This window comes from Solea solea, chromosome 13 (genome assembly GCF_958295425.1).
Source record: "Solea solea chromosome 13, fSolSol10.1, whole genome shotgun sequence".
NCBI lineage: Eukaryota > Metazoa > Chordata > Actinopteri > Pleuronectiformes > Soleidae > Solea > Solea solea.
The window spans coordinates 5,241,833-5,267,894 of NC_081146.1; the positions used below are offsets into that span (position 1 = coordinate 5,241,833).

A 26,062-nucleotide genomic window follows, 5' to 3' on the forward strand; every position below is an offset into this window, starting at 1 on the left:
TTTACATGATGACAAGCTCTGACAGCATGTCCGTCTCCCAGCAGGGACAGAGGCAACAATATTTTGATGTTTTTAAGATCACTGTTGGTCAGAGGTTGTCATTTGAGGATTCTCTGGGCTTTGCAGTCATGTCTGACAAGAAGCAGAAATATCTGGAAAATCCCTCTCTCTCTTTCTCTCTCTCTCTCTCTCTCTCTCTTCATCTGTCTGGCTCGTTGTAAGATTGAGTCTGTTGCTGAAACATCTTTCACCCCCGTCTCCTTTCAGCCATTTTGGTATCACTGCTGTACGTACTGCCAGATCACATCATGCTTGATAAGAGCACAGTGGCTCCTGCAGAGCACTGGTGTCCTCAGGGTATCATTTTCATTATCTGAGATTAAGGCAAAGGTGTATCTTCATAATTATGGCCATGTGGTAGTCATTGACCTCTAAGGGTCAGACAGTGTTACACATACTGTAATTTCTTGTTGGAAGCTGACTGTGGATGACGAGCCACTGTAACCAGTTATCATTAAATAACCAAGAACCATCATAACGTCACAATGAAGAAATGTCACGTGCAGCAGGGGGTCTGTTCATGACTTGAAATATGTATGTGCACTGTGCAGAGTCGTGCTGTCCTGGACGTAGGAGTGGCAGCAAACTGAGCACAGCAAATGTAGGCGTTCAACTGGTGGTCTTCACTAAAAAAATGCAATATTAACTCAGTTAGTTGATTTCATAGTCTTCAAATCAGGTTTCTCTTTATTTTGACCAACATGTATGCCTTAGTTTGCTGGCATTTTATATCATTTTTTTTGTTTTAATATTACAAATATAATGATAAAATGACAGATTATGTAGTTCATTTATTGATATACTTTAAATATTTAAACTGAGCTGTGTGACCTTGATAAATTACAGTAATTCTAAATTACTACAAAGTTGCTTCTCGTTAAACTCCCTTAAAGTCTGAGTAATTCATTGAGAAAGACATCAGAGAAACATTTATTTACACTGGGAAGGAAGAGAACTGTAAGGCAGTGGTGACTTTACCAGACTATACTTTCGATAGACATTATACAGTGCAAATTTCCCAGGCTATCACTAGGACTAATAGTCATAATAGACTAATAGTTGTTTTAGCAAAGGTAAAGTTATTTCTTATGTTTATTATTAAAATACACCAGAAAATCCAGGAAATCCAGTACTTATGTCAGCTGATGCGGATGTACACACTGTGTTTGCAGCTTATTGGCTTCTTCGTGCGTTGAGTGGTCACGTGAAACTCGGCCTGTACGTGTGTGTACGTGTGTGTGTGTGCGTGCGTGCTTGCATCGACGCGCGCGCGCGCGGTCATGTGTGTTTAGTTTCATTTCCGCATTAGCCCGTAGCCTGTTAGCTTCTTGGCTATCCACTTGTCACATTTTGTGGAAAAGGCACGTTTATTATCCAGGACAGACAAACGCGAGACTAATGACGCTTACATGCAAACATTCCGACCACGTACACGTTTACTTAATTGTGTCTCCATGACAACAGCGGAGCCGTGTTGCGGATAAAGTCAAGCAGGAAGCGACTCCAGCGCGAGGAGACTCCCTGCATCATCCACTGTCTTCATCCGCAACTTCTGTCATCTGTCAGCTAGTCTGTGTAAAACGAACTGGTTTCTCCCACTCGTCCACAGTAGAAGTGATGAAGGTAGGCGCTGACTGACCGAGCACAAGTTCAACTGTCACATCTGCTCTCATAACTGTGTGTTTCTTGCCTCGTGCCTGGAAGAAAATACATTTTGCATGCACATGCTCTATATCTAGTTTTCCAACTTTAGCAATTTCAATGACTTAACTATTTTATATAAGCTTAAGCTACTGTAACCTTTACTAACTGTACAGTGTAAGTGTTTGCCTCCTTGTTGTATCCAGGAAACACTTGATTCTTATCACTTATTAACAAACCATCCTTGAGTACACATCCTCCATTGTGACATATTGTTTTTTTACAGTATTTGCCAGGATTTGATTTGGCTTAATTTGTTGATGATCAATAGTAGGGCTGATGTTAGTTTTTAATTAATAATAGAACAAATACTAACAAGGAATAAATAAATTGGTAATAAAACAACACATCATCAATAAAAACAAAAACAAAAAAACAGGATTAAGAATCACAGTGTTCACAAAGAGTTGTCATGTATAAATGAATAAGTAGTTTCCCACAGATTCAATACTCTGAAATGCTGATGCAGATACTGAAACTACTAGCTTCTGCCTTGAACCTTATCATGCATTCCCAGAAAATTCTCATCCTTTTTTGAATTATGCTGCTGAAAGACAAACATTATCAAAAACTATGATTATTCAGTACTGAAGTTATCCAGCCTTCATAGCATGTTTGTTCAACCGCTTTGTGTCCACCTCGGCAAACTGCAGTAAAGACGATGGAATACACTTTGCAATAAATAAGTCAAAGCATTTCTTTCCAAAGAAGGTGTTGTGATAACTTTCTTTGCTTGTATCATGTTCCAGGTGTTTGTCTGTCCCAGTAGAAGGCCCTTCCTGGTCTGGACCCTGACTCTTCAGCTGATCCTGTATGGTTGTGTGGTGTTTGCCGCTGAGGGCATCGACAACTGCAAATTGCTCTATGACTCTAAGTCCGACAGGAAAATCCTAAAACAACTGGAGCCACTCATCAATAAGAGGTAAGAGGTTCACGGTCTGTCAAAAACAAGCGACAATTTCATTATGTCATTTAGAATTAACAGCATCATTCTGACGGATGGTCCATTTAGTGTTGACTGTGTCTTGTATGTTATTATTTACATTTACTGTGATTTCTCTCATGTTGACAGCTTCACAGTCGAGAACACGAATGAAGGAGAGAGCTACACGTATGTGTTTCAGCTGTGTGGGGATGCAGGAGGTGTTCCAGGTGCTGGGGTTATTCAAGTGGACAGCAAGGGGAGTGAAAAGAAAACTACTGTGATTGGATTGTACAATTCAACACAAGCCATTGGAGGAAGTAAGTCTGTGCAGGATATTAAACATTTGTCATCCACATTTACAATGAAACAAAGGAAACTCGTTTATTTTATACATAAATTCTTCAAAAGTCAAAATCATGAAACAGGGTGTGGAAAATGCAACAAAAACGCTTGTCTGTACATATGAGGGCAGTAATGCAACATAATGGATGCCAACTGCAGTCATACACCACTAACAACATACTGTACTAGCACTCGTTGTACACACTTGATCTATCTCTGTGTAAAGAAACCACAGTATAGGTTAAGTTGCCGTTTACTACTGTAGGACATTTAAAACAACCCTGATTTACAAATATTATAAATTCAGAGGTTCACAGCAATGATATTGCCTGTGTCATGATGTCTTGATTTCCCATGTTTACAAATACTGAGATGATGGATACTGTTGTCATGACAATAGCCATTGTAATGGCAGTTTGAGACATTTCCCATTAAGTTTATTTGCTATTAAAACACAGACAGGAAGTGTGATCTTACACAGCAGACCCGTGTTTTATTGCAGTTTTATTGTTATTTGTTTATGCAGATTGTTTGACAAACATACCGACTTTTTCCCTGTTTCTGTGTTCCACCTCTGCGTGGGTCTGTGTAAGATCACCCTTTGTGCCTGTGTGTTATTGGCAAATAAACTTAATGGACAATGTTTTAAACTGCCATTACAATTAAGTGAGAACTGTGTACCCTCCTCCTACCTGTGCGTGCAATTAACACCACCAGGTGTCCCAAATAATATTACTAAATAAATATTTGTGACATGCCAACAATCAACATAAATGGCTCATACACGCATGCTGTCACATAGGAAAGAATAAAAAAGACTAAAATCATCTTTCTTCACCATTTTAGAGCAGATGATGCATTTGCAGGGTTTAATGGAATGCTATAAATTGTGATTTTCAAATTGTTTAGACACAAACTACAAGCATAAAAAAGCTGAAATTAACAGTTGAAATATTCAAATGACTCAAAGGACCAAATGTTTAGTATTATATTTGTCTCTTCTTCCTTCCCAGGTGACTGGATGATGTTGATCTACAGAAATGGTGAGGCGTATAATGTTCACTGCTCCAAGGAGAAGAGGAAAGCATTTGTTATGATCTCCTGCAACAGGAAGGCAGACATGGTAAAATCATCTAAATAATAATGAGCTTTATCTATATAACACCTTTCAAACCACAGTTACAAAGTGCTTTTGAATTCAGAAAATGGAGAGAAACGAGCTATAAAACCAGAGGAAAACAAGTAAGTAATATGAAAAACCACCTTAAAGAAGTTCAGTTAAATAACCCGGGGCTGTGAAAGTCAGCAGCAAAATCTTAAAATCAGTCCTGAAGGCAACAGGTAATAATGTAGGCCAGCCAAGGTAGCAGTCATATGGTCCTATTTCTCAGTCCTGGTCAGTATTCTGGCAGGAGAATTCTGTATAAGTTTTAGCTGATTGAGGGATTGTTGTTTGCTGATACTAGTCCAGTAAATTACAGTAATCTAATCTGGAGTTCAGGAATGCATGAATAATGGTTTCTAGGTTGTGTTTAGAGATATTTCTGAGCCGGTGGAAACAGGGCGATGAGCTTTTGATTACAAAACAACTGCATTCAGCAACTGTATGTGTCTGACCACAGCCTAATTCTCCCCACATATGCCGTGTTTTCTTGCCCCCTGATTCCTTCTTTAACTGTGTTGGCTTTCATTGATCCTCCTGCCAGGGCCAGCTGGAAGTGCTTCTGGAGGAGAGGGAGAGGGAACAAGACTGTTTTTACCTCTTTAAAGTGGAGTCGAGTGCCGTGTGTCCAGCTCTCCCATCCAAGCTCAGCACAGGCTCCATATTACTCATCATGTGTGTAAACATAGTAAACACAAACACTGTAAAAGCTGGAATGTAAAATGTTATGAATGATCAGTCACCATTCACTCTCTCCTCTCACAGTGGGATTTGCCTTCTGGCTGTTTACCTGATTGGAGGTTTCCTGTATCAGCGGCTGATTGTTGGAGCCAAAGGGATGGAGCAATTCCCAAATTACAACTTCTGGGTGGAAGTTGGCAACCTGTCAGCAGTAAGCCTGAGCCGTCTGAAAAAAACCTTGTCAGTAAATGTTCAGTGTTGCGTGGACTTTCATTTAAATCTTAAACTCTGCTTTACAGGATGGCTGCGACTTTGTGTGCCGCTCAGGAAATCGAGAGGATTCCCCGGCTTACAGAGGAGTTCCCACAGAGGCTTTGGAGGAAGAGCCAGAAGAGAGAGATGACCATTTACTACCAATGTGAACTCAATATGTCAGAGATGGGACAGAATTTTTCACAGTGTGACACAATGTACTCTTTTGCAGGTTAGATGAAATTGCTGCTAGACACGTCTGTTTTGTTTTTGTGCTGGTTAAGGTCAGGACCTGTTCACTTTTAGTGTTTATCCCAGAGCAACTACAGTCACCTAAGAAGGTTGTTAATCACAGGTCCGATAGACTTGTCTTTCATGCATCTCATGCTAAACATTTGGTGTCAGACAAATGAGCAATTCATAGAAGACTGCAAAGTGACAATAAAGCATGACTCTTCTTACATGGAAGTCCGTCCCAAATGGGAAATGTTAAGAAGTTGGATTTCTGTGTGATCTAAACCTAATGACATGTTGCTCTTTTTTTCTGCTTGGCTAATTATTGTTTTTTTGTTGTTGAAATGTGCGTGCAGGTTTCAGCAAGCTTTTCTTCCATGGGTCCTTAATGTACACTGACAGTCGCAGGCTATGAAACACACACACATGCTTTTGCCAGTATAATACGGCTTTAATTGAAATTATGAGAATGTAAGAGCTTAAATACTGTGACTGTGCTTTCAGCGTTGTTACACAAGTAGAAACCACTGGGGAAAAAACATAGAAAATGTAGATTTTAATTTCTATTTTTATAGGAGAAAGCTTGCGCTGACATCTATTCACTGCTTAGTGTCACTTTCTGAAATGTGAGTGTGAGGGTTGTAAACAGCACTTCCTCTAATTTCTTTCAGAGAAATTAACATTGTGGACTTCCTGTGTCAGACCTCCATGGTTAATGCACTCAGTCCAGTGAAGGACAATAAGAGGTCATTCACCTAGGAATTCTGCAGTTCATAATTTAAGATTCTTGAAGGCAGTCTATGTACTTGTATTTTTGTATAGAATTCATTGTCAAATATTGAAAAATTCCAATGTTTCCCATGAGAAAAGAAAGTAATAATGTAGTGTGCAAACTGAACTGATCTGCTTACCTAATGTGAGGTACACAAACATTATAGTCTGAAGACTGTTTAACCACATTTTAAAAGTCTTCTGGTGTCAATATAATTATATTATAATATATTGACGTAATAATAAGGATTTGATATTTTTACATAGATCTGGTATAATTATTGCTGCTCAGACGTAAAGCAGACCTTTTTTTACCTTCATGCGAAAAGTACAAGGACGTTTCATTGAATCAAGTTATTATGTTACTTTGAGTGTGAGCACTTTGCGTTTTTCTGTTTGCTTTTTGAGTTTTTTTCTTTTTTCTTTTTTCTTTTAATGTTGATGTTTCCTTTGCTTATTTTAGAGAAATATTCTGAGTCACAATCTGGTGGGGAAGCTCACAGCTGTGGTTGTTGTGAACTGAACAGCCTTCAGATTCTTATAATAGCCTGTTTGGTTCAAGGATGACTTACACACACACACACACTTTTGATTGCATTAAAAGAAATACCGTATGAAACTTGCTTCTGGTTTATTATGTCTTTTGAGGTGATGAATTCAGATAACACCAAAGTGCACTCAACTTTTGGCATTTATTGGATCTGAGTGTGTTTTGATAAGAACATTAAATGCATAATACATTTTTTATCTGCTATTTATATTTAAATGAACTCCACGGTTAAGATCCTGGATAATGAGCTCAGTTAATTATGTACAATTCGTCTCAGCAGATATTTAAGGAAACAGAATCGCTTTAAACCTTTAACACCGAGCGTATCGCAGTTGACACGTTGGCGCAAGCGCACTGTGCATTACCGTAATTACGTGACGGTTTGTGCTATCGGAAACACGCCAACGGTTTCTGAGAAGTTGCACGTCAAAGCCAACATGTGGTTATTACGGTAATTTCACTACTTTTCGCAGGAAGCTGGCGAATCAGAGGAGAGAGTTGGAAAAACGCCTGTCCATAGTTTCCATTTTTCTAAATTCTGGTGTTCATGTACAACTATAGTGGGTCTTCACTTTAAATTGTTAATACACAATTTTAACATGCAGTAAATTCAAAATAACTGCCAGATATTTAAGGTTATTTTGGAAAAATAACCACAATCACTTAGTTACAGGACATTCTCTGGTCCTGTAAGTAATGGACAGGCTTAGGTGTTAAAGGGTTAAATAGGTTCAGTTGAACAAATATTCTTAAGCCAGGCCTAAATGCTAAAAACATTTGTACTGTGAGAAATATTTTGATAGCACTTTACATTACGGTATGGTAACAATGTGGTAACTGTATGATATGGATTATTTCTACAGTTATCACCAAGGAGGTTGGTAATAATAATAGAAAATGTGTGTGGTGCATGAAGGAGGATGGATTTTATTTTATGGTAATCCCTTTTGATTCATAACATGGCAGATTCAGGAATCCCAAGGAATGAAACAGACAAAATATTAGTAATGGAATTCCAACAAGAAAGGAAATGTAGAACCTGATTTTCAAGGTCAAATGAGAAAATCATGGCCTGTGAAAGGATGATGTAATGCATCAGTGCTGGGACAGTGAGGAAAACTGAATATATTTGCATAAATTCAAATCAAAGTGGGAGAGGGCAGAAAAATAGGAGACAGCTGAAAAGAGCAGGTGATCATGAGGACAATAGTTCACAGTCATTTGAATAGTATACTTTATTCAAACATCCCATAATCACTGTGACAGAGAAAGTAGAACATGTTCTGAGTGAATAGAAAACAGTATGAAGAAGAGAGACGAGATGACAAAAACAATGTGTATGTTTAGATTTTCTAACCCTAACCCAAGACTGTAATGGATGATTAAATCCAGAGGGAGGCAGTAGTGCAACAGAATAAATGCCAACTGCTGTAAAATACCAAAGAAGTAGAAGAAGAAAAACCTAATAAAAAATAATGGAAGAATTGAGTCCAAAAGAAAGTTTATAATTTAGTGCCCAGTGGAATATTTTATTTTATTTTATTGTTCGGGGGTTTAGATAACCCTGGTCAATACTCCAACATACTAGGGGGCAGTAATGAACCTTAACGCAAGGTTTTGTTGTTGAAGAAAAAGACGAAACAGAAGAGAAGAGGCGGAGTTATGTTGGAGGCAAAAGATTGAGGCACTTTCATCGTTTGCAGCAAACAAAGACCAAACCATTAATTACATTTCATTTGGTTGTTGATAGGGACAGTTATATCAAGGTAAGGAGATTACTTTCACCTAGCTCGTCAATACTTTGTGATTTCTTGTCGGGTTGGGAGCCACGTAGCTGCTACCTTTTTGTGTACTAGCACTGCTAGTTTGTTAGCCCATCTCACTAACCTTGTGTTTTCCAACCAGTAAACGCCACTAATATAACGTTTTAAATGCTTTCCACGTTTTCTTTTTAAAATGCTGCACCTTTTATGCAAACGAGTGCTGCGTTTTAGACTTAGGTTCAATTACAGATAAGTAGTCAAAGTGTGTTGTAGTTAGCCTCAGCAGTTTAGCCACTGTCTTTCTTAGTGTTTTTGAGCGTTGCTCCGTGTTCTTTCTCTGATATTCATCAATCACGTTGACAGCTGGTCGGTTAAAGAAAACACCACGACGCTTCTCTTTGCTACGATGAAACTGTGACGGTGGTAACATCTGCCAAGCTCATATCAGTGCAGGCAGGGATGGAGCTGGCTGTGATTTATGGGCCCCTCAATACTAATACCTGTCATCTCTGTTTATAAATAAGTAACCATCGTTTTAGAAACGTTGAAGGGAGGGCCCTTGAGGTTTCTATTTCGTGCCAAAGAGGCTTGTAATTTGGGACTCATTTAAAACATAAACATAAAAACTTGGAATTCGATATAACCAGTAATGACTAATAAATAAGTTTTTTTCATGCAAATGTATCTGAGTCTGTATTTGCATTTTTATTAAATTATATAAGGTGTTTAGTATATGGGCCCACTGAGGGTTACACATTCAACTAAAAGTCATGCTGGGATACTACATGATAGAAATTACCAGTTTAAGTGATAATGGTGAAAGATCCATACAGACACTAAAAAATGAAATGCATCATTTCCATTTCAACAACATGGTGTTATAAAGAAAATAAAAATGGAAACATCTTAATGACCTCTTAAAACATTTTCTCTAACTATAAACACAAATGACACTGATTGCCTGGATTATCAAAATAAATAATCAAACATTTGAAAACAAGTTACATATTATGTCATTGTAAACATAATAATTTAAGATAAACTGCACTCTACTGCAATCATTTAATCAGTTCTGTCCTAATTTTTAAGTTCCAATATGAGGGGTGGGATTTCAGTCAAGTGGGCTGCCATTCTGTGAAAATGGTGAAATAAAAACAAAGAAAACTAACATGAGGAACAATATTCAGTTATAGTAGTTCAAACTATCTTTCACAATATGAATGTTGAGCATGTTGATGTCACAGTTACGCTTAACTTTTGATATATTGTGCAGCTGTTGTAGACATGTTTATTGTGTTTAGAGCACAAGTGTTTATCTCACAATTGCTTTTGGTATTGTGCAGAAAACATGGACGGAGGTGAAGACCAAAACATAAGCACCACCACCAATGGAAATCCTCAGCCGAGTGGGAACTCCCGCACACCCCAGATAGCCCACATGTCACTGTATGAGCGACAGGCTGTACAGGTGAGATTTTGTGTCCATAATATATTGCATATGTGAAAACTAATGTTTTACATGTTTCATTTACAATAATAGTTTTCTCTGCTGGATCCATCTTAAAACTCAAACTCCAATATGTCTGTTTTCAGGCTCTTCAAGCGCTACAGCGACAGCCAAATGCAGCTCAGTACTTCCAGCAACTCATGCTGCAGCAGCAGATCAACAACGCCCAACTTCATAACTTGGCCGCAGTACAGCAGGTAACTATAGCTAAACCAGAAAAACACAGGTATTAAAGGAAATATGGTCCGCAGAAGCATCACACTCATCCATTTAATGTCTGTATTAAAACCAGGCCACACTGGCAGCGAGCCGCCAGTCCAATACCCCAAACAACAGCATGTCCCAGGCAACTACCACTGTAAGTTTTAATTTCCGATATGTTTTCTAAAGGTTAATCACATGACTGGTTTATAAATGTAATGTGCATTTTTGATAAAAGTCTAATTTCCTATTCCTCACAGGTCAATCTTAGTGCCACGTCTGCAGTTGGGACGGTAACTAATACCCGTCCCCATGGCCCTGTCACCTCTACAACAACTCCAGCACTCAATCAGTCAGTGTTGCTTGGTGGAAACTCAGCAGGACAGGGACAGATGTATCTTCGGGTGAGTTCAAAATTATGTAATAAGAAAAGATGGTATTACTCATGTCTATGTCCCTGATAAATTAACTTTTATTTGTTTATGACAAAGCATATTGATTTGGTGATATTGAGCTTTCTCACACTGATAATCTCTCCCTGGTTCCTTACATAGGTCAACCGCTCTCTCAGGGCTCCCCTTGCTTCTCAGCTCATCTTTATGCCTGGTGGTACAGCAACAGCTACAGTAACAACTGTGGCCCAGACACAACCCCAGCAGCAGCAGCAGCAGCAGCAGCAACAGCAACAGCAACAGCATGATGTGGCTCCTACCAGTGCCCAGTCTGACAATGACCAGGTTTGAACACATCACATATATCTGTAATTTAAAGGTCAAAAAGGCAATAGCTGGGTGCAGAGTCCTCATTGTTGAGCATACATGTCAGAACAAAGTTGAAGCGATCATTACAGCTAATCCCAGTAAGCTGTCATGCCCGTTCAATCCAGTCACAGATGAAAACAGACAAATAACAAAATATATTATACATTTTATTTACCATGTCAGGGAACAAAAGGCTAGTTCTTAGTCATTTTGGAGCCCTTTTGTTGTTGGTAGAGCTCTTCATCACAGACATGCCTGAACAATATTGTCTGAAGTATTTTTAAACAAAACTTCAAACTGCTAGTTTCTTTTATTAATTACTTTCAAGCAGCTCATTACTCACTCTGGTGTGAAGTGGAACTTGGGAACAACACTCTTAACCAAAACAATGCAATTTTGTCATTCACTTCAGTGTAACCAAACGCATCAAGGGAGACTGCTGCAGAGGCAATTGTCATGAGGTTCTGTGTTTTTCAGACAGACAAATTCTCATGGCCGTTTTAATGTTATTTTGAAGGCTGAAACTGCACTGTGATGCCACACTCGATACTGGTATCACCAACGCCACTTCGGCCAGAGTCTTAAAGTCTGGGAACATTTCTCCAAGTGATTTCCCGATTCTGCAAGCACTCGCTTGAGCGGTAGAAAATCCCGCAGCATTCGCTCCTTTTGCCCCAGGGGCAAAGCTGCGTAATGGACACAGACGCTCTCCAAGGCCTCCAGTCCTTAGCTTTTCAATAAGCTGTCAGCACCTGGATAGCGAGAGGCATTTAGCACGGTGACGAGGTCGGAGATGATGCCCAAATGCTCCGAGGGGAATCTTTTTTCTGATGGATGTGGTTATCTCCTTGATGGTACTGTAAAGTGGAAAATTCTTGCGTGTCTAAGTGCGTGACTGTGATGTCTCAGAACCTGCCGTTGGCGTGACAAGGTAGTTATCTACGGCAGACACGGCACCGTCGGGATCATATTTAATTGTACAGGATCACTGTTAAGCCACTGTTTACGTGGTTAAGTGGTTATTGACGGTTAGTTATGGCAGCTCAACGTCTGTGTTCAATCTGTCAAAATGACGGACAGCCTTCAGATTTTTTTCTGTCATGGTAGAAAAATACCCTTCAATGATGGAGAATTCTCGGTTAACGCGACCCCTGGTCTCGATCGCTGGGGATTTAAAGTGAGCAGTGGTCTGAGCTTGAAACTGGCACTAGTGTTGTTGAGATTTGTAGAACCTTTTCCTTGCACCATGGCTGTGTAAATAAACTGAATGGCATGGCATCTGGAGCTCTATGATGTCATCCTGACCTCTAAGCTTTCAGAAAACTTTTTTTTGAATATGAGGGAGTGCTAAAATTGGCTGAACATAACAAACATTCCCATTTGAAAACAACAAGCTCTTGGTTTTCTCTTGTCCTTCAATGCAGCTGCCATCAGAGGCCCTGATAACAACACACAGATGTTTCTGTCACTCTGCTCAAGACATCAACACTGATCTATACATTAACATAAAATGTGTTCCCTGGTTTCTTGTAATGCTGAATGTTGCATATTCTTACAGGTTTTTTTTTCTCTTTTTCAGTGTAAAAACATGACTTTTTCTTTATGTTCCAGGTTCAGAATCTGGCTCTACACTGTGTGTCCACTCCCAGAGCAGTTTCTGTCAAATCTGAGCACCCAGAGCGGAAAGATGGTTCCAGTTTTCCTCTCGGTCAGCAGCAGCAAACTTTCTCCCAGACTGCTCAGCAGCAGCAAGTACAACCACAACAGCAACAACAAATGGTCAAACCCAATTTTGCTCAGCAGTCCTCTACCAACACTCTAACTGTTAAAGCTGGAAACCAGGCCATGACTGTCACCCCTGCTGCTTCTGTAGCTCCCTCCTCCACCTCCTCTGCAGCGCTCCCTCTTTCCCAGCTACTCCTGTCCTCCTCCACTGCCCCTGTGATCTTGGTGCCCACTTCAAATGTTTCTACCTCCACTCAGGGCTACCCCATCGGCTCAGTGACCCAAAAAGCAAACATGAACACACAGACTCTGGTGGTGCAGCCTCTTCAACAGGCCAGCACCACTGCAGATAAAGGACCCGTGCCTATCCAGCCCAAGATGGCTCAGGGCCACCGTTTACCCTTGCAGTTACCGCCTAGACACCCACCTCCCATTCTCCCAGCACCACCTAGCAACAGCCAGGCTATCGCTGGAGGACACAACCCTCCCCACATCCCCGTGCAGCTTGTAGGAGCCAGGCAGGGCTTAGCTGGAAATGCTCAGGCTGTGGCCCTGGCACAGGCTCGGGGCACCACGGCACAGGAAAGCTCAGCTGCTGGGAATGTTATTACAGCGTCTAACAACAATGTCATGGTAAGATCAGTGACTGAAAGGATGTACCTCAACAGTGATGTGGTTTTGGTTAAGCCTTGTTCATGCTACGACTGGGAGGATTTGCTTTTGTCACAATTTGATTAAAATTTTGCTATCCCTGCTAATAATAAAATAAATGCCATCCGGGCCAGAAGGGAATAGCAGGGTTTATTTTAGCTTTGCCTACTCAGTGTTCACTGAGCTAGAGCTGTAAGAATATGGGAAAAGATTCTGAGCCAAAATGAAAAATGCCTCTCAAACCCGCACAAATTTGAGCCTTTGAAATAACATGCTTCAAATGAAGCACAAAAAATATCTTGTTAAAACCCTGGGTTGTGGATAACACTGATAAACAAAATACTATAAAGTCTAATACTTTTATTTTTTATTTTTAGATAAATTGGCATTTGATACTTTAAGCTGTAAGAAAATGATTTTTCAATTCATTCATTTCATCACCCTAATAATTCAGTCACAGAAGTCGCAGCTAATTGTAGTGTATTGGCTTGTGATCAGCAGTTGCTAAGTGTGAAATATTCGAAGACACAATCCGCAGAAACTCGCCATTGCCTGCTGAATGTCACAGATCCATGTCATCATTTTAGCATGCTGGAGATCTGATCTGAGATCTGAGCAGTCAAGCCACCCCTGCCAAATTTAGACCAGGATAAAGGTGGCTGAAACGTGAACAGGAAAATGACAACGGCTCAGAAGAAGAAGAAGAGGGCAAAGAAGGAAAAATAGATAACAGCATTTAAAGTGACAGTAAAAGCTCATGAACCTGACCTAAATGAATCCTGGTTTAAATAACTCTTTTTTTGTGCTTTCATGGGGAGACCTGCTAGTATGGGCTCCTTCTAGTAAAAGATTGTTAACCATCACCACTCGCTCTTGTGTGTGTGTGTGAACTCGCAGTAACTCCCAATGAGAAGACGGCACGGTGTGTGATGCACAGTGGTCCCACGACTCTACTAGCTGTGTGGTGATGAGTTGTCTTTAAGTATTCGGTCACGGATCTAATATTTTCTGCTGTTTTCTTCCCACTTACCATCAGACAAAGCCTGTTGTTGGCTCTTTGAAGAGGAAATCTGACTGCGACGTACCAAATGACATGGTGACAGAATCCTCGGAGTCTGCAACAGTGAAAGACTCGGCACCTCCGTTATCACCTGCCCCTACAAAGGACTCAGGTAAGTCAATTTGTCTCCTTAATGAAAGCGTAAATTATTAGTTGTAATTCTTGAATGTTGTCATTACAAATCGGTTCCTTCTTTGTGTCTGTCCTCACTGTAGCTCCTCCTGTCACCGCTGCATTTTCATCTCCTCCCACCCTGTCCTTACCTGCACCACTGCCAAGAGTCGGGCATGGGGACAAAGACAGAGCTCCTGTTCCTCAGGCAGTAGTCAAACCTCAAGTTCTCACTCACCTCATAGAAGGCTTTGTTATCCAGGAGGGAGCTGAACCTTTCCCTGTAAGGACACTCTGCCATGAAAACACACATTTAATCATAGCTTGAATGTTGCTGGTTTTCCACTCTTTTTTTTTTCTGTGAAAGAAAGTTAATTGTCAGGCTTATATTTGACGTAACAGGTCGTAGGACTCCTCAAAGACCGAGATTTTGCTCTGGTTGGCCGCTCAGAAAACGGACCTCCATGTAAGTGGAGGAATGGATTTAAGAATGACACCATAAAGCTCCTTGTTCAGTATTTACTATTTGTAATTGTATCCTTTTCTCTTTTCTCAAGTGTTAAAGTGTGAATACTGCGGAAGCCTCGCACCAGCCAGTCAGTTCAGAGGCTCGAAGAGGTTCTGTTCAAATACGTGTGCTAAGAGGTAGGATTTCCACTAACATCCACTTAGAGTCACTACGTTTAGGTTTGGTTGTATTGGTATCCAAATTCTGATGCTGTAAAGACATCTCCACAATTTTACTGCAGTATTTTATATATACATACACGTGTGTGTGTGTGTATATATATATGTATGTATGTATGTATGTATACATATATATATATATATATATATATACACACACATATGTATGTATATATATATATATATATATATATATAAAATATATATATATATGTATACTTACATACATGCTTACATACATAATGTGACTAATTAAAAATGACCTCATTGAGCTCAGAGGGAGTGCCAAAATAAACCAATGATTATGTAACAGCTCAGAAGTGTTTATTCTGTATTGTCATGTCAATTCATAAGGCAGGTTCAGGTGACATGATGGCTAATATTTACACTGGCTATTGACGTTAGCAGGACAAACAGAGAGAGAGAGAGAGAGAGAGAGAGAAAAGGTGTTATATACTCAGTCTCTTGTTTAATTTGTGTTATTTCTTTAACCTTTCTCCTGGTCTCGTCCCTTAAAGTAAATTCAGTGGAGTTTTGTTAATGGAGAAGCCAAAATATTATGTTTTTTATTTAAATTTCTGGGTTTCGTTTTCTGGGTTTGTGGAAACCAAGGTTCGAGAACTTGTATTAACTTAGTTGACCAGGTGTTGTTTATCAGGTGTTTTTTTTTTTCTTTGGGACCAATTTGCTTGATGTGTGGCTTCCCATCTTTTTTTTTTCCTTTTTTGCCTCCTCTATAAATTTTATTAAAGTTAATCTCCTGATTCAACAGTCAAGAAAAACATACCAAACTTGAAACTTGCACTCATAGACAGATGTGTTGGGCAAACAACTTTTAAGTGTTTTTTTAAGGCCCACAATATATACACATTGCACTAAATATATGTTGTAATTATTTATATTTTTTAATTTCCATTACCATAATTTAGTGATACTCAAAAGGGTGGGTCATTGATAATGATACATAATGATGCTACCTGTTAAACTCATTGTTTATTGACTCTGCCCCTGGATCTGCAGGTATAATGTAAGCTGCAGCCAACACTTCAAGACGAGCAGGGGGAGAAGTGGTGCAGGAATGACACCACCTCAGTCGTCTTCTGAGAGTGCTGCCAAGCGCAGAGGCCCCTCACGCAGGAATAGTTCTAATATCTCCAGCAATAAAATGTCCAGCAGACATCTACCTGTCAAGGTAAGACAGTCACACTGGTGTTAACTTTGGTACGGTGCCGTGCTTTATCATCTATTTTACCCTCCAAATGAAGAAGACCATAAAACCTGTAACTGAGACCATTAACTCCTCAGGAAAATATTTACTGATGGTATAAATCAAGTGAGAAGTAGAAGCTAATTGACTTTATAAGAATCACTTTCACGTTGTTCACTTTATTATTCCTGAGTGACTCCTCAGACGAAATTGGAAGACTCAATACATTTTTAAATGTCATTTGTTTTCGATCCATCAACATTTCCTCTTTGTAAAGATTTGAGTCTTTGACCTGAAGTCATGTCATGTGACTATATTACTAATGAATGAATGCTGTTTACTGTCATTACCTTGTGTATTTGAATATCTGCACTTTTGGGCGTAGTGTCACTCTGAGTCCAGTCGCTCTGAGGACATGTCCAGTGACGAAGAGGAAGAAGAGGATGATTCCCCTTCACTTTCCCCGAGCTCTTCACGCTCCTGCTCCAGAGCAGAGCACAGTGCTCCTCGCTCTGACAGCTCGGCTCCTGGGAGCCTCCCAATAGAGGGCGCCAACTTTCTCTCAGCAACTCCAGCTCAGTGGGGCGTTGAAGAGGTCTACAGATTCATCTCCTCACTTCAAGGTTAGTGTTCAGTGATGAGAAAACAAGCAACAATTAGCTGGTCTCTCTCTTTGCACTGATTGTGTCATCTTGCCTTTTTCTGTTCAGGGTGTGAAGAGCTGGCTGCTCAGTTCCTGTCGCAGGAAATAGATGGACAGGCTCTCCTGCTCCTGCGAGAGGACCATCTCATCTCCACCATGAATATCAAGCTGGGTCCTGCTCTCAAGATCTGCGCCTCCATCAACAGTCTGCGTGAGTGAATGCAGCGGGGTGAATAAGAGGAACAGTTAATCCAGTTAAAACCTAAGACTGAGATCTCCTGGGACAGTGAGGGTGGGTTTTTATCAATAACATAACAATGGTGCTCAGTCCTTTTGTGAGGTGACATTAGGATGGACAGTTTACATTCTGAACAGTGAATGTGTTAAAGATAAATAAACAAACATCACTGGTCACTTTATTAGGTACACAGTTCAGAGATGGTCTTCTGTATACCTTTGTTGTATGAGTGGTTATTTGAGTTAGTGTTGCCTGTTTTTTCCATTTTCAACCTGTCTGTCCATTCTCCTCTGACCTCTGGCATCAACAAGGCTTTTTTGCCTGAGTGCACTGAGTTGCTGCCATGTGATTGGCTATTAGATATTTGTGTTCACAAGTAGTCGGACAGGTGTACCTAATAAAGTGGCCGGTGAGTGTGTGCATACACGTGTGAGTGGTGATCCTGGACAGGCGTTTGTCAGTTGTTTCCGTCGCTGTGTGTGGAAATCTTTTGTATGTATCCTGCACTGCCTGTCCTGCAGTAAATGCCTTTTGGGCAAAGATAATGTTGCCTTCTTGCTGTATTTCAAACAGTGCTTTAACTTTAGTGATTTGAATTGTGATGTCAGCAACCACATCTTCATTTCAATGTTTAAGTCTTTTTCGTAGTTGTTTGTGTTTTTGTACCATAGATGTTCAACACAGGCTCCAATCGCACCAAGCAAAGGACACTCAAAAAAAAAAGGCCTTGTATTTTAATTAGTTAATTTTACCAGCCATTAAAAGTTTAGTTTTTATACCTTTTCCATTTTATACTACAATCAAAATTATTTTTTCATGGATATGATCTAGTTTTAGTAGCTTTAATCAATCTAACTACCTGAGAATAGGTATTTCCTCACAGTTTACTCTGTCCTCAGGGCTAAGTGGAAGTTCTCTGTGTACATGTATGCAATAATCATACCAATAAAAAACTGTTACTGGAAGTGGTTGTGCGTGTTTTTACAACTCGTTGATGACAGCCATTGGGGAAGGAAATGGTTTATTCCAATGTAAATAGCTGTAGAGAAAACATGGAGTGTAAAAATAGATTATAAATATATAACAAAATCCTTTTCAATATACACTGGCACCAGGTTGTAAACATTTGTAAACCATCATATATTAGCAGAGTCCGCTACAAGTCCAGAATGCAGCAGCTGTACACGTGTCAAGTTTACGGATCTTAAAAAGTCTACGACTACAAATTAATGTGGTGTATTTTCCCAACAAACAACCTCATTTAAATTACAACAAATGCTTCCCAAATGTAAATCAATTATTTACCATATGCATGTTAATTATTTAACATAAAAGTTTCTCATTTTTTAACCTTAATGAAGTAGAAGTAGATGAAGAATACACAACAACATAAAGGCACAACATCAGTGTCTAACGCACTTGTAAACAGACACATTGCACATTGTGATGTGTGTCATCAAAGTGCACCACTGGGGCATTTGAGGGTAGTGCAATTTTCTTTTTTAAACGTGTTTTCCTGTTACAGGCAGTGATTAGAAAACTGTGTAGTTGTTGGCTTCCCCATATCCTGCTTCCTGCAGGTAGTGCTCGATGTTCACTGTTCCAGGCACCTTGAGGACTTTGTCAGAAGCTACTTTCTCTCCTGACGCCACTTTCTTGCTCACGTCGGCCAGTGAGGGTCGATCCTGATCCTTCCACTGGCAGCAGCTTTTGATGATGGAGTGCCTGAAGAAAGAAAGACGGCATGAACGGTGGGAGAAGTTCTGCATCAGAGCTGCGTGTTTTATCCTCTTTGTTAGATACTTACAGTGTGTTTGAGCAGTTGGAAGGTTTCTTCAGACTTTTTCCTCTTTGATGAAATTGTAGAAGTTCAGTAACGGGGATTTCTGAAAATGGAGCCTCACCTGGAGAGTAAGTGGAAAATATACTTTTACATTACATCACATCATTGTTATTTAACACATGTTCAGGAATAAAAAAAAACTATCTTTAGATAGATAATCCTTTCTATTTTTGGCCAGTACAGAAAATGAATTTGCCCGATATATCAAGTAAAGTAAAGTAAAGTTCTATTGAAACCCATTGTCAGTATAATTAAATGCTCTGTTTTGATTTTAAATTTAAATACTTCCTACACGATCGCCTAATAATGCAATCAGAGTTACTTTATTAGAGGATATGGGAGTGTATGGAACTCGCATAATATTATTGTATTAGACTGATTAATTGGTTGGCACAATTAAATAATAATTCTAAGTATTCATCAATTGATTTTCTGAATATTACATATTTATGTCATTTGTTATCTCAACTTGATAGATGTTGCCAAGTGCACTAAAGCTATTTTTTTAATTCAAATTTTTATTTGACAAACTTTAGTTTTCTGCGACTTGTTCCATGTATTTAATATTTAGTTGCTGAATAAATGTTTTTGGTAAGGAATTTTATGTATCATTTCTTATTACTAAACTGTTATATTTTATCAGATGGAAGGAATAAAAAGACAACTATCCAAAAAATCAAAACAAAACAAAAACATGGCACCAAGTATCGATTGGCATCGGCCACACAAAAACCAATCAGTTCACCTCTAGAATACAAGGTTTTAAATACAGTAAGGAGTTTGAGAAGAACGTACCCAGTGTTGCCATCTCAAACAGTAAGATGCCAAACGACCAGCTGGAAAGACACAAACACAGGTGAGTAGTGATTAGACAAACATAGACATCATGTCCTACCCAAACACATGAATTGAACTTACATGTCACTGCTGTTACTGGCAGGCTTCCTGGCTAAAACCTCTGGTGCCTGCCACTTCTTCATGCTGGGATCCTCTCTGTGACTGGGTCCCTGGTTCTTCCTCGTGTAGACTCCATGCAGACCCCAAAGCTTGGCCGTGAACTCCCTGCTGACCAGAACGCTGCGGGCGCGAATGTTTCCATGGAGAAGATCTTTGCTGTGAAGGAACTCCTGATAACACAACAAGACATCCCAAGGTCATTTTATATCTATTATATCATTTATATATATATATATATATATATATATATATATATATATATATATTTATATATATATATTTATATATTTATATATATATATATATATATGTGTGTGTGTATTTATATATATATATATATATATATATATATAAATATGTGTGTGTGATTTTGTTGTGTGTTGTGATCATGATAAAGTTCCATTACTAAATAATTGTGAATTGGTGAAATTGTTAATATTTCGACCGGGATTCTTTGAAAATGATGTCTAGCTCACCAACATACAGACCTAGTGATTTATTTTGAAGCGCCACAAAGGGGGAGCCTGCATTTTTCCAGTCTTTTGATACATTCTTGTTTTGTTTTTTCACTAAAAATATGTAGCCTATCTGTGATGCAAATAACTCATTCATAAGAACAAACTGTAAGTGATTTCATTGTTTAGAGCCATTTTAAGAGTTTAATGCTTTTATGATTGCCAGTTAGAAATGATTAAGTTTGTAGCATGACAACATTTGTAAAAAAAATTTGTAACATTCGTTCATTTGATTCCACTATCTGTAACCTTTCATGTGCATGAACCAAGTAAAGGGCGACAACAGACACAAAGTCTGTCAATCTAAATCTTTATATTTAAACATAAACACATACATTTCCATACAGGTGCATCAGGTCAAAAGATCATACCACTAAATTTGAAAGTCAAACATGCACCTTTGAAAAGTGTGTGTTAGTTATTAGCATGCTCACCAGTGCTGAGGCCACCTGTTTGGCCATTGTAAATATTCTTCTCTCAGTCATTTCACACGGAGCATCCACATTTTCCTGAAAATCAAAAAGAAGTTATTCTTCAGTTTCAGGGTGTTCATGTCATTTCATGTCTGAATGAAATGTACCACACATTTCCTACCTGTCTGCATTTCCACAGGAAGCTGAGCAGGTCTCTGTTCTCCAGCTCCTCCACCACGGTGACCAGAGGAGCTCGCAGGGAGACCACGCCGAGAAGCTCTGGCAGGAATGGATGAGGGCCAAGCTGGGCCAGGAAGGATGCAAAACCCAAGAAGTTGTGTCTCTCTTCAGCGTCAGCAGTGTCTGTGGTAACGAGGAGGTGAGAGTGAACGGTGACAGTGCAACACTGCAGCTACAGAAGTCTGATGAGATGACATCATTAAAGGTGCCATATGTAAGAAATGTATTACCTTAAGACTTTAAATGACCATGATGTTTCATCAGAGATTACCCAAAATTAAAATACTGGCTTCACTGATAACAACTGATTACTTCTTTAGTACCTGCTCTGGTGAGGTTCCAAACGAGCTGAGCCGATACTAAACGTGAGTGTCGTCACAGGAAGAGTCATGAACGCGATGTCCGACACAAGAATCGAACCAAACAAATGCGGTCACCGTAGATTAAAAATCCTGAAAACTAATCTTTGCAGCCATGCTGTGATGCCCCCGCCCACGTTGAGGAGGTACTGTATTGTAATGGAAAACCAACCAAACCGCATATAGAGTAGAGCCGTGCCGTGCAGAGGCGAGTCAAGGCCGTGCCGGGACCGTGTAGTGGAAAAGCGGCATTACTGTGTTTATGTTTTGGGCTGTTGCCAACCACCCAATACTGCAGCTGGAAAAGCACTTAAACATGGGATGCCTGTAGAATGAAAAGAGCTGCTAAACCCTAACCCAACCCTAAAAAAGCCTCACTACATCGCTCAAAAACATCTTGACCAGAGGAAAAGATAAGTCTTTAGTAGAAATGCGTTAAAATGTAGATTTGGAAACGCAGAGGAAGTTATATACTGGTGTGGATACTTTCTCCTGGACAAGAGAAAAACAGAGAACTTTAGCCAAAGTAAGCCAGCTCTCTCTCTCTGTTTTTATGGTCTGTTATTGCCACACTGTCATCTCCTCTCGTCGTGTGAAAATGATTCGATGCTGCTCTAAAGCACACATTCACTCTCAATCTCCACCTGTTTCTGACACTTGAGAATTAGATTCAGTGTTTATAAAAATAAAACAGATGTTGGGAAAATGATGTATGTGTAAGTGTTGAATACAGTGTCACAGTGGCATTTTAAATGACCGAGCTCACTGTTATCCTTATTTTACATATATAACATTTAAGAAATCTTTGGAACAAACTCAACAAAAATCTCAGTTCAACCAACTCACCATTCAGAACCCGGAGAACCACATTCCTGTTTTCCATGCGAGCCCTGTAGAGGGACACAGAGGAGTCGGTGCGCAGGCTGAAGGCAGCAGGCAGCGCGCTGACCAGGTTGAAGGACTCAGGCAGCCTCTGGCGGGGCAACTCCCTGGGCTGGGCCACAGGAGTGAAACTGGCCTTAAAGGGCTGCAGTGAAGGCTCAGGCGGGAGAGTGGATGACCTCATAGACACTGAGAGGCTCTTCGAGTTGTAGGTGGTCGGGGGACTGAAGGTGGAGTAGGAGTTGGACATGTCCAAAGCGATGCTTTCATGCTCCAGGACATTGATACCTGGTGGAGCTGTGAGGACAGACATGAAGTTTTTATTTTGGATAATTACATGTTTAATATTATGTAAGAATAGATGAGTGGATTTGATTCTTTGCTTGCTTTGCACTGTATATTTAAAACATTGGAAATACTTTTTAAGTTTAAGAATTAAAGTGTTTCCTAAGTATATTAGTAGTAGTTAAGGGATTTTCATTTTGTCATTCATTTTTTCCTTTTTAAAATTGCATTAAAATGTAAAATAATAAATGACAGTATACATGTCTTACAGGCCGAGCTTACAGTATTCAATTATCCCCCTCTGTTATCTTGTCTGTCCCAGTGTCTTACCATCTATACCATGCAGTATTCTCCTGGTGGTGGACTTTGACGACTGTGGACGGATCCGGTCGACTTTCTCCGGACAGAAATGCAACAGCAAAATGAAGACCAGAGTGACCAGGAAGCTGGCCAGCAGCAGGACGGGCACAATGATCACCTCCTGCTCATAAACACGGATCTCTGTCAACAGGAACACAGACACAAGGAAATAGCAGTGTGTGTAATGACTGAGCAACAATTAAGTGATCTCTGAGTAAGCAGGGCAGACTTGTTTGCACAGCGTGTGCCGGTATGTTTGTTCATCTCTCAAATGTCAGGACTTTATCATGTTCGAACACAGAATCCTCAAGGTACAATGCATGTGTGCAGATACAACTTACCACAGATGGTATCTCCATGGTCGCAGCGGTAGTCTGCTTCTGATAACGACATTCTGGCAAGCGTGGAAAGACGTGAGATTATTTTAGTCGCAGGTATTTATTATTTTCTAATGCACTCTCCTGTCCACACCCTGTGTGTTTGCAGTTATGGCTTCAGGATGTTCTGTCACAAACAGGTGAGTCCTTGTCGTACGTAGACAAATCAATGAACATGAATAAAACAACAGATTAAGTCACAGTGGGAATCCTGAACCCTGATGATGCCTCTGGAGCAGAATCTGTGAAGAGTAACTTGATTCTCTCAGGTAACCAGTATGAGACAGTGAAACTCTAACCAGGGACTAAAACTGTTGTTGTATATGCCACAGGTGGTGCCCCCGCAGGTAGAGGCAGGAGCAAGACACTTTTTTACCGATTTCTTTTCCCACTTCCTTCTATGGCCCATAGCATCAATTTCCAATTGAAAAAGTATAATAAATGGCGTCTGTTATCATGTCTGTATAAGTCAAAGTAAATAAGTCAATTTAACATCAATTTTAATGAGACCAAATACATTCTGGCGTATTTCTCGGGTGTATTTAACAGTTTTTGTGTAAAAGAATCAGTTAAGTTTAATTTAACATGATTACAGAGTGTATTTTTGTTTAAATGGGAAATGAGAAATGATTAACTCATGCATTGACTTTATTTTAACCCTCTGTCTTGTCTCTTGGTGTGGTAACCTCTCAGTAGGAAACTAAAGTCGTCGGTCTTGTATTATTCACACAGCCAGCGAGATTGTTGGAATATATATAGCAGACATCTATGTCAGACATTTGGTGCGAAAGGCAAGGCCGGTTTTAGCAAGCAATCACCATCCTCGAGTAATGGTGAGGAATTTGTTCCTCTCCCATCTATCGTAAGTTTGTTTTTGTTCCAAATGCAATTAATGCATCCGCTTTATCCTCTTTGACACTTTAAGCAGCACTGTATCATTTTGCTTATTTGTTTAATTCTTTATGTTGCTGATATATCGGTAGATGTCGGATTTTTGTCTTGTGTCCTTATGTCTTTTGTCTTTTTAAGAATTCTAGTGTTTGCTGCAAACCAAATTTCCCTCTTGAGAGACAATAAAGGTCTGAACTGACAACTGACAACAACAATGTGGTTCAAACATTCTAAATAGGCCTATGAAACGTCTGCATGTTATTGAATCAAGTAAGCAAAACATTTGCCACTCTAATCTTATAATCACCTCTCTTTCAATTAATAATTATAAGGAGTGCCCTTTTGTCTATGTAGGTCCCTGCCCCTGAAATGTCTGTGCACACCCCTGCATAGAGCAGTGATTCTCTATTATTTTTTGTCATGTCCCCCCCAGAGGACAGAAATGTTTTCACGCCCCCGAATTGAAATACCTGAAGATTGAAGAACCTGATCATTTTTATTTATTTATCTGTATAAACACAGTATAAGTCGTCCTGCCCTGCCTCTCACGTAAACATGGGCAAAGTCACTTAGAGGGAAAAATGTAACCTCATTATCATCAGCTCCAAGCTCTCCAAACCTGTCCATCTGCATTTTTGGACACATTAATCCAGCGTTTGCATTACACACCCACAACACAAACAGAAATGACGCAAACTGAAATGTCAAATCTGCACTCGGCTCGCTTCAAAGTACTAGAAATCAAAAGTCATGATGATGGCAGCAAAGTGATAGCTTTTAATAAATGAACACCAGCTCACTCTACCTCACAGCTTCTTGAGTATATGACCTGCTGTCACAGCATGAAACTGTCAGACACGAGAAATGTTGTGAAGAAATTCCTACCTGAGCTTCAATTTCTTCTTCTTCTTCAAAGAAAATGTCAGGTCCTGTTTATTACTGGCTCATGTTTCCCTTCTTTATGAAATCAGGCACTTTTCACACATCCTCCCAGTCCCAGCTGAATGTAGAGTGAAGGTTCAGCAGTGTGCTGTTCAGCTCTTCATTGTCTTGTGTTTCTCAGGCAATGTCAGGCTCAGGGGATCAATGTGCTGCTCTCTGTTTGCCCACGATCCACCGTCAGTGTTGTCTCAACTCCACCCTCCTCACCTGCTCCTTAAATGTCTCCTTCCTTCTCTGCTTCTTTCTGCCTCTGTGCTGCTCAGCTCAGGTGGTGATGCACCACACACTCACACATCAGGTGTATGGTAATCCAGTGCTGTACTGCCTCTCTACCACTTTGCACCATCACGTTCTGTAATTTCCTTTTTTTTGTTTTTCACTGTTGAAGCCGTCTATTATCAGCTGCGTAAAGCCCTGCCTCTCTTGTCTTTGTTAAGGAAAACAGGTCCTGCAGCTCCTTGCCATTTTTAGTCTCCAGCCTTTTGTAATGTATGTTTGGCCTTCATTGCACAGGAACTCGTATGACAAGCTCTGCGGTCTCTGGAATTTAGCTGACTTTTTCTTTCTATGACGAGGCATCAAAAACACTTAAAATATAAGAATATATTAACTTAAAATATAAGAATATATGAACATAAAATATAGGAATATATGAACTTAAAGCTCACTATAATTTTTTTTTTAATAAATATTTGTTTATACTGTACACTCACTGTAAACTAATGGCAACCAGGTACATTATTTACAATTTATAATGCAAGTGTGC

General features: G+C 39.7%; 3 protein-coding genes across 3 annotated transcripts; 2 read left to right on the top strand and 1 right to left on the bottom strand.

The window, feature by feature from the left end:
• The first annotated feature begins 1,338 nt into the window (after positions 1–1,338).
• Positions 1,339–6,750, top strand: m6pr (mannose-6-phosphate receptor (cation dependent)). Its single transcript, XM_058646687.1, has 7 exons — positions 1,339–1,683; positions 2,511–2,683; positions 2,834–3,003; positions 4,042–4,151; positions 4,735–4,865; positions 4,956–5,082; positions 5,171–6,750. The coding sequence occupies exons 1-7, from the start codon at positions 1,678–1,680 to the stop codon at positions 5,291–5,293; spliced, it is 840 nt and encodes a 279-aa protein (XP_058502670.1). The 5' UTR covers positions 1,339–1,677; the 3' UTR covers positions 5,294–6,750.
• Positions 6,751–8,155: 1,405 nt separating this feature from the next.
• On the top strand, positions 8,156–18,197 carry phc1 (polyhomeotic homolog 1). Its single transcript, XM_058647640.1, has 14 exons — positions 8,156–8,444; positions 9,785–9,909; positions 10,035–10,145; positions 10,241–10,306; positions 10,410–10,553; positions 10,704–10,886; positions 12,522–13,268; positions 14,323–14,458; positions 14,562–14,740; positions 14,860–14,923; positions 15,015–15,102; positions 16,165–16,336; positions 16,737–16,974; positions 17,062–18,197. Exons 2-14 carry the CDS (start codon positions 9,790–9,792, stop codon positions 17,211–17,213), a joined length of 2,400 nt encoding a protein of 799 aa, XP_058503623.1. The 5' UTR covers positions 8,156–8,444; positions 9,785–9,789; the 3' UTR covers positions 17,214–18,197.
• A 546-nt stretch (positions 18,198–18,743) lies between these two features.
• Positions 18,744–25,664, bottom strand: styk1b (serine/threonine/tyrosine kinase 1b). Its single transcript, XM_058647641.1, has 10 exons — positions 25,240–25,664; positions 23,428–23,480; positions 23,057–23,227; positions 22,406–22,738; positions 21,142–21,323; positions 20,982–21,056; positions 19,994–20,202; positions 19,871–19,911; positions 19,040–19,136; positions 18,744–18,957 (listed from the first exon to the last, which is right to left on the bottom strand). The coding sequence occupies exons 2-10, from the start codon at positions 23,477–23,479 to the stop codon at positions 18,765–18,767; spliced, it is 1,353 nt and encodes a 450-aa protein (XP_058503624.1). The 5' UTR covers position 23,480; positions 25,240–25,664; the 3' UTR covers positions 18,744–18,764.
• Between the last annotated feature and the right edge of the window lie 398 nt (positions 25,665–26,062).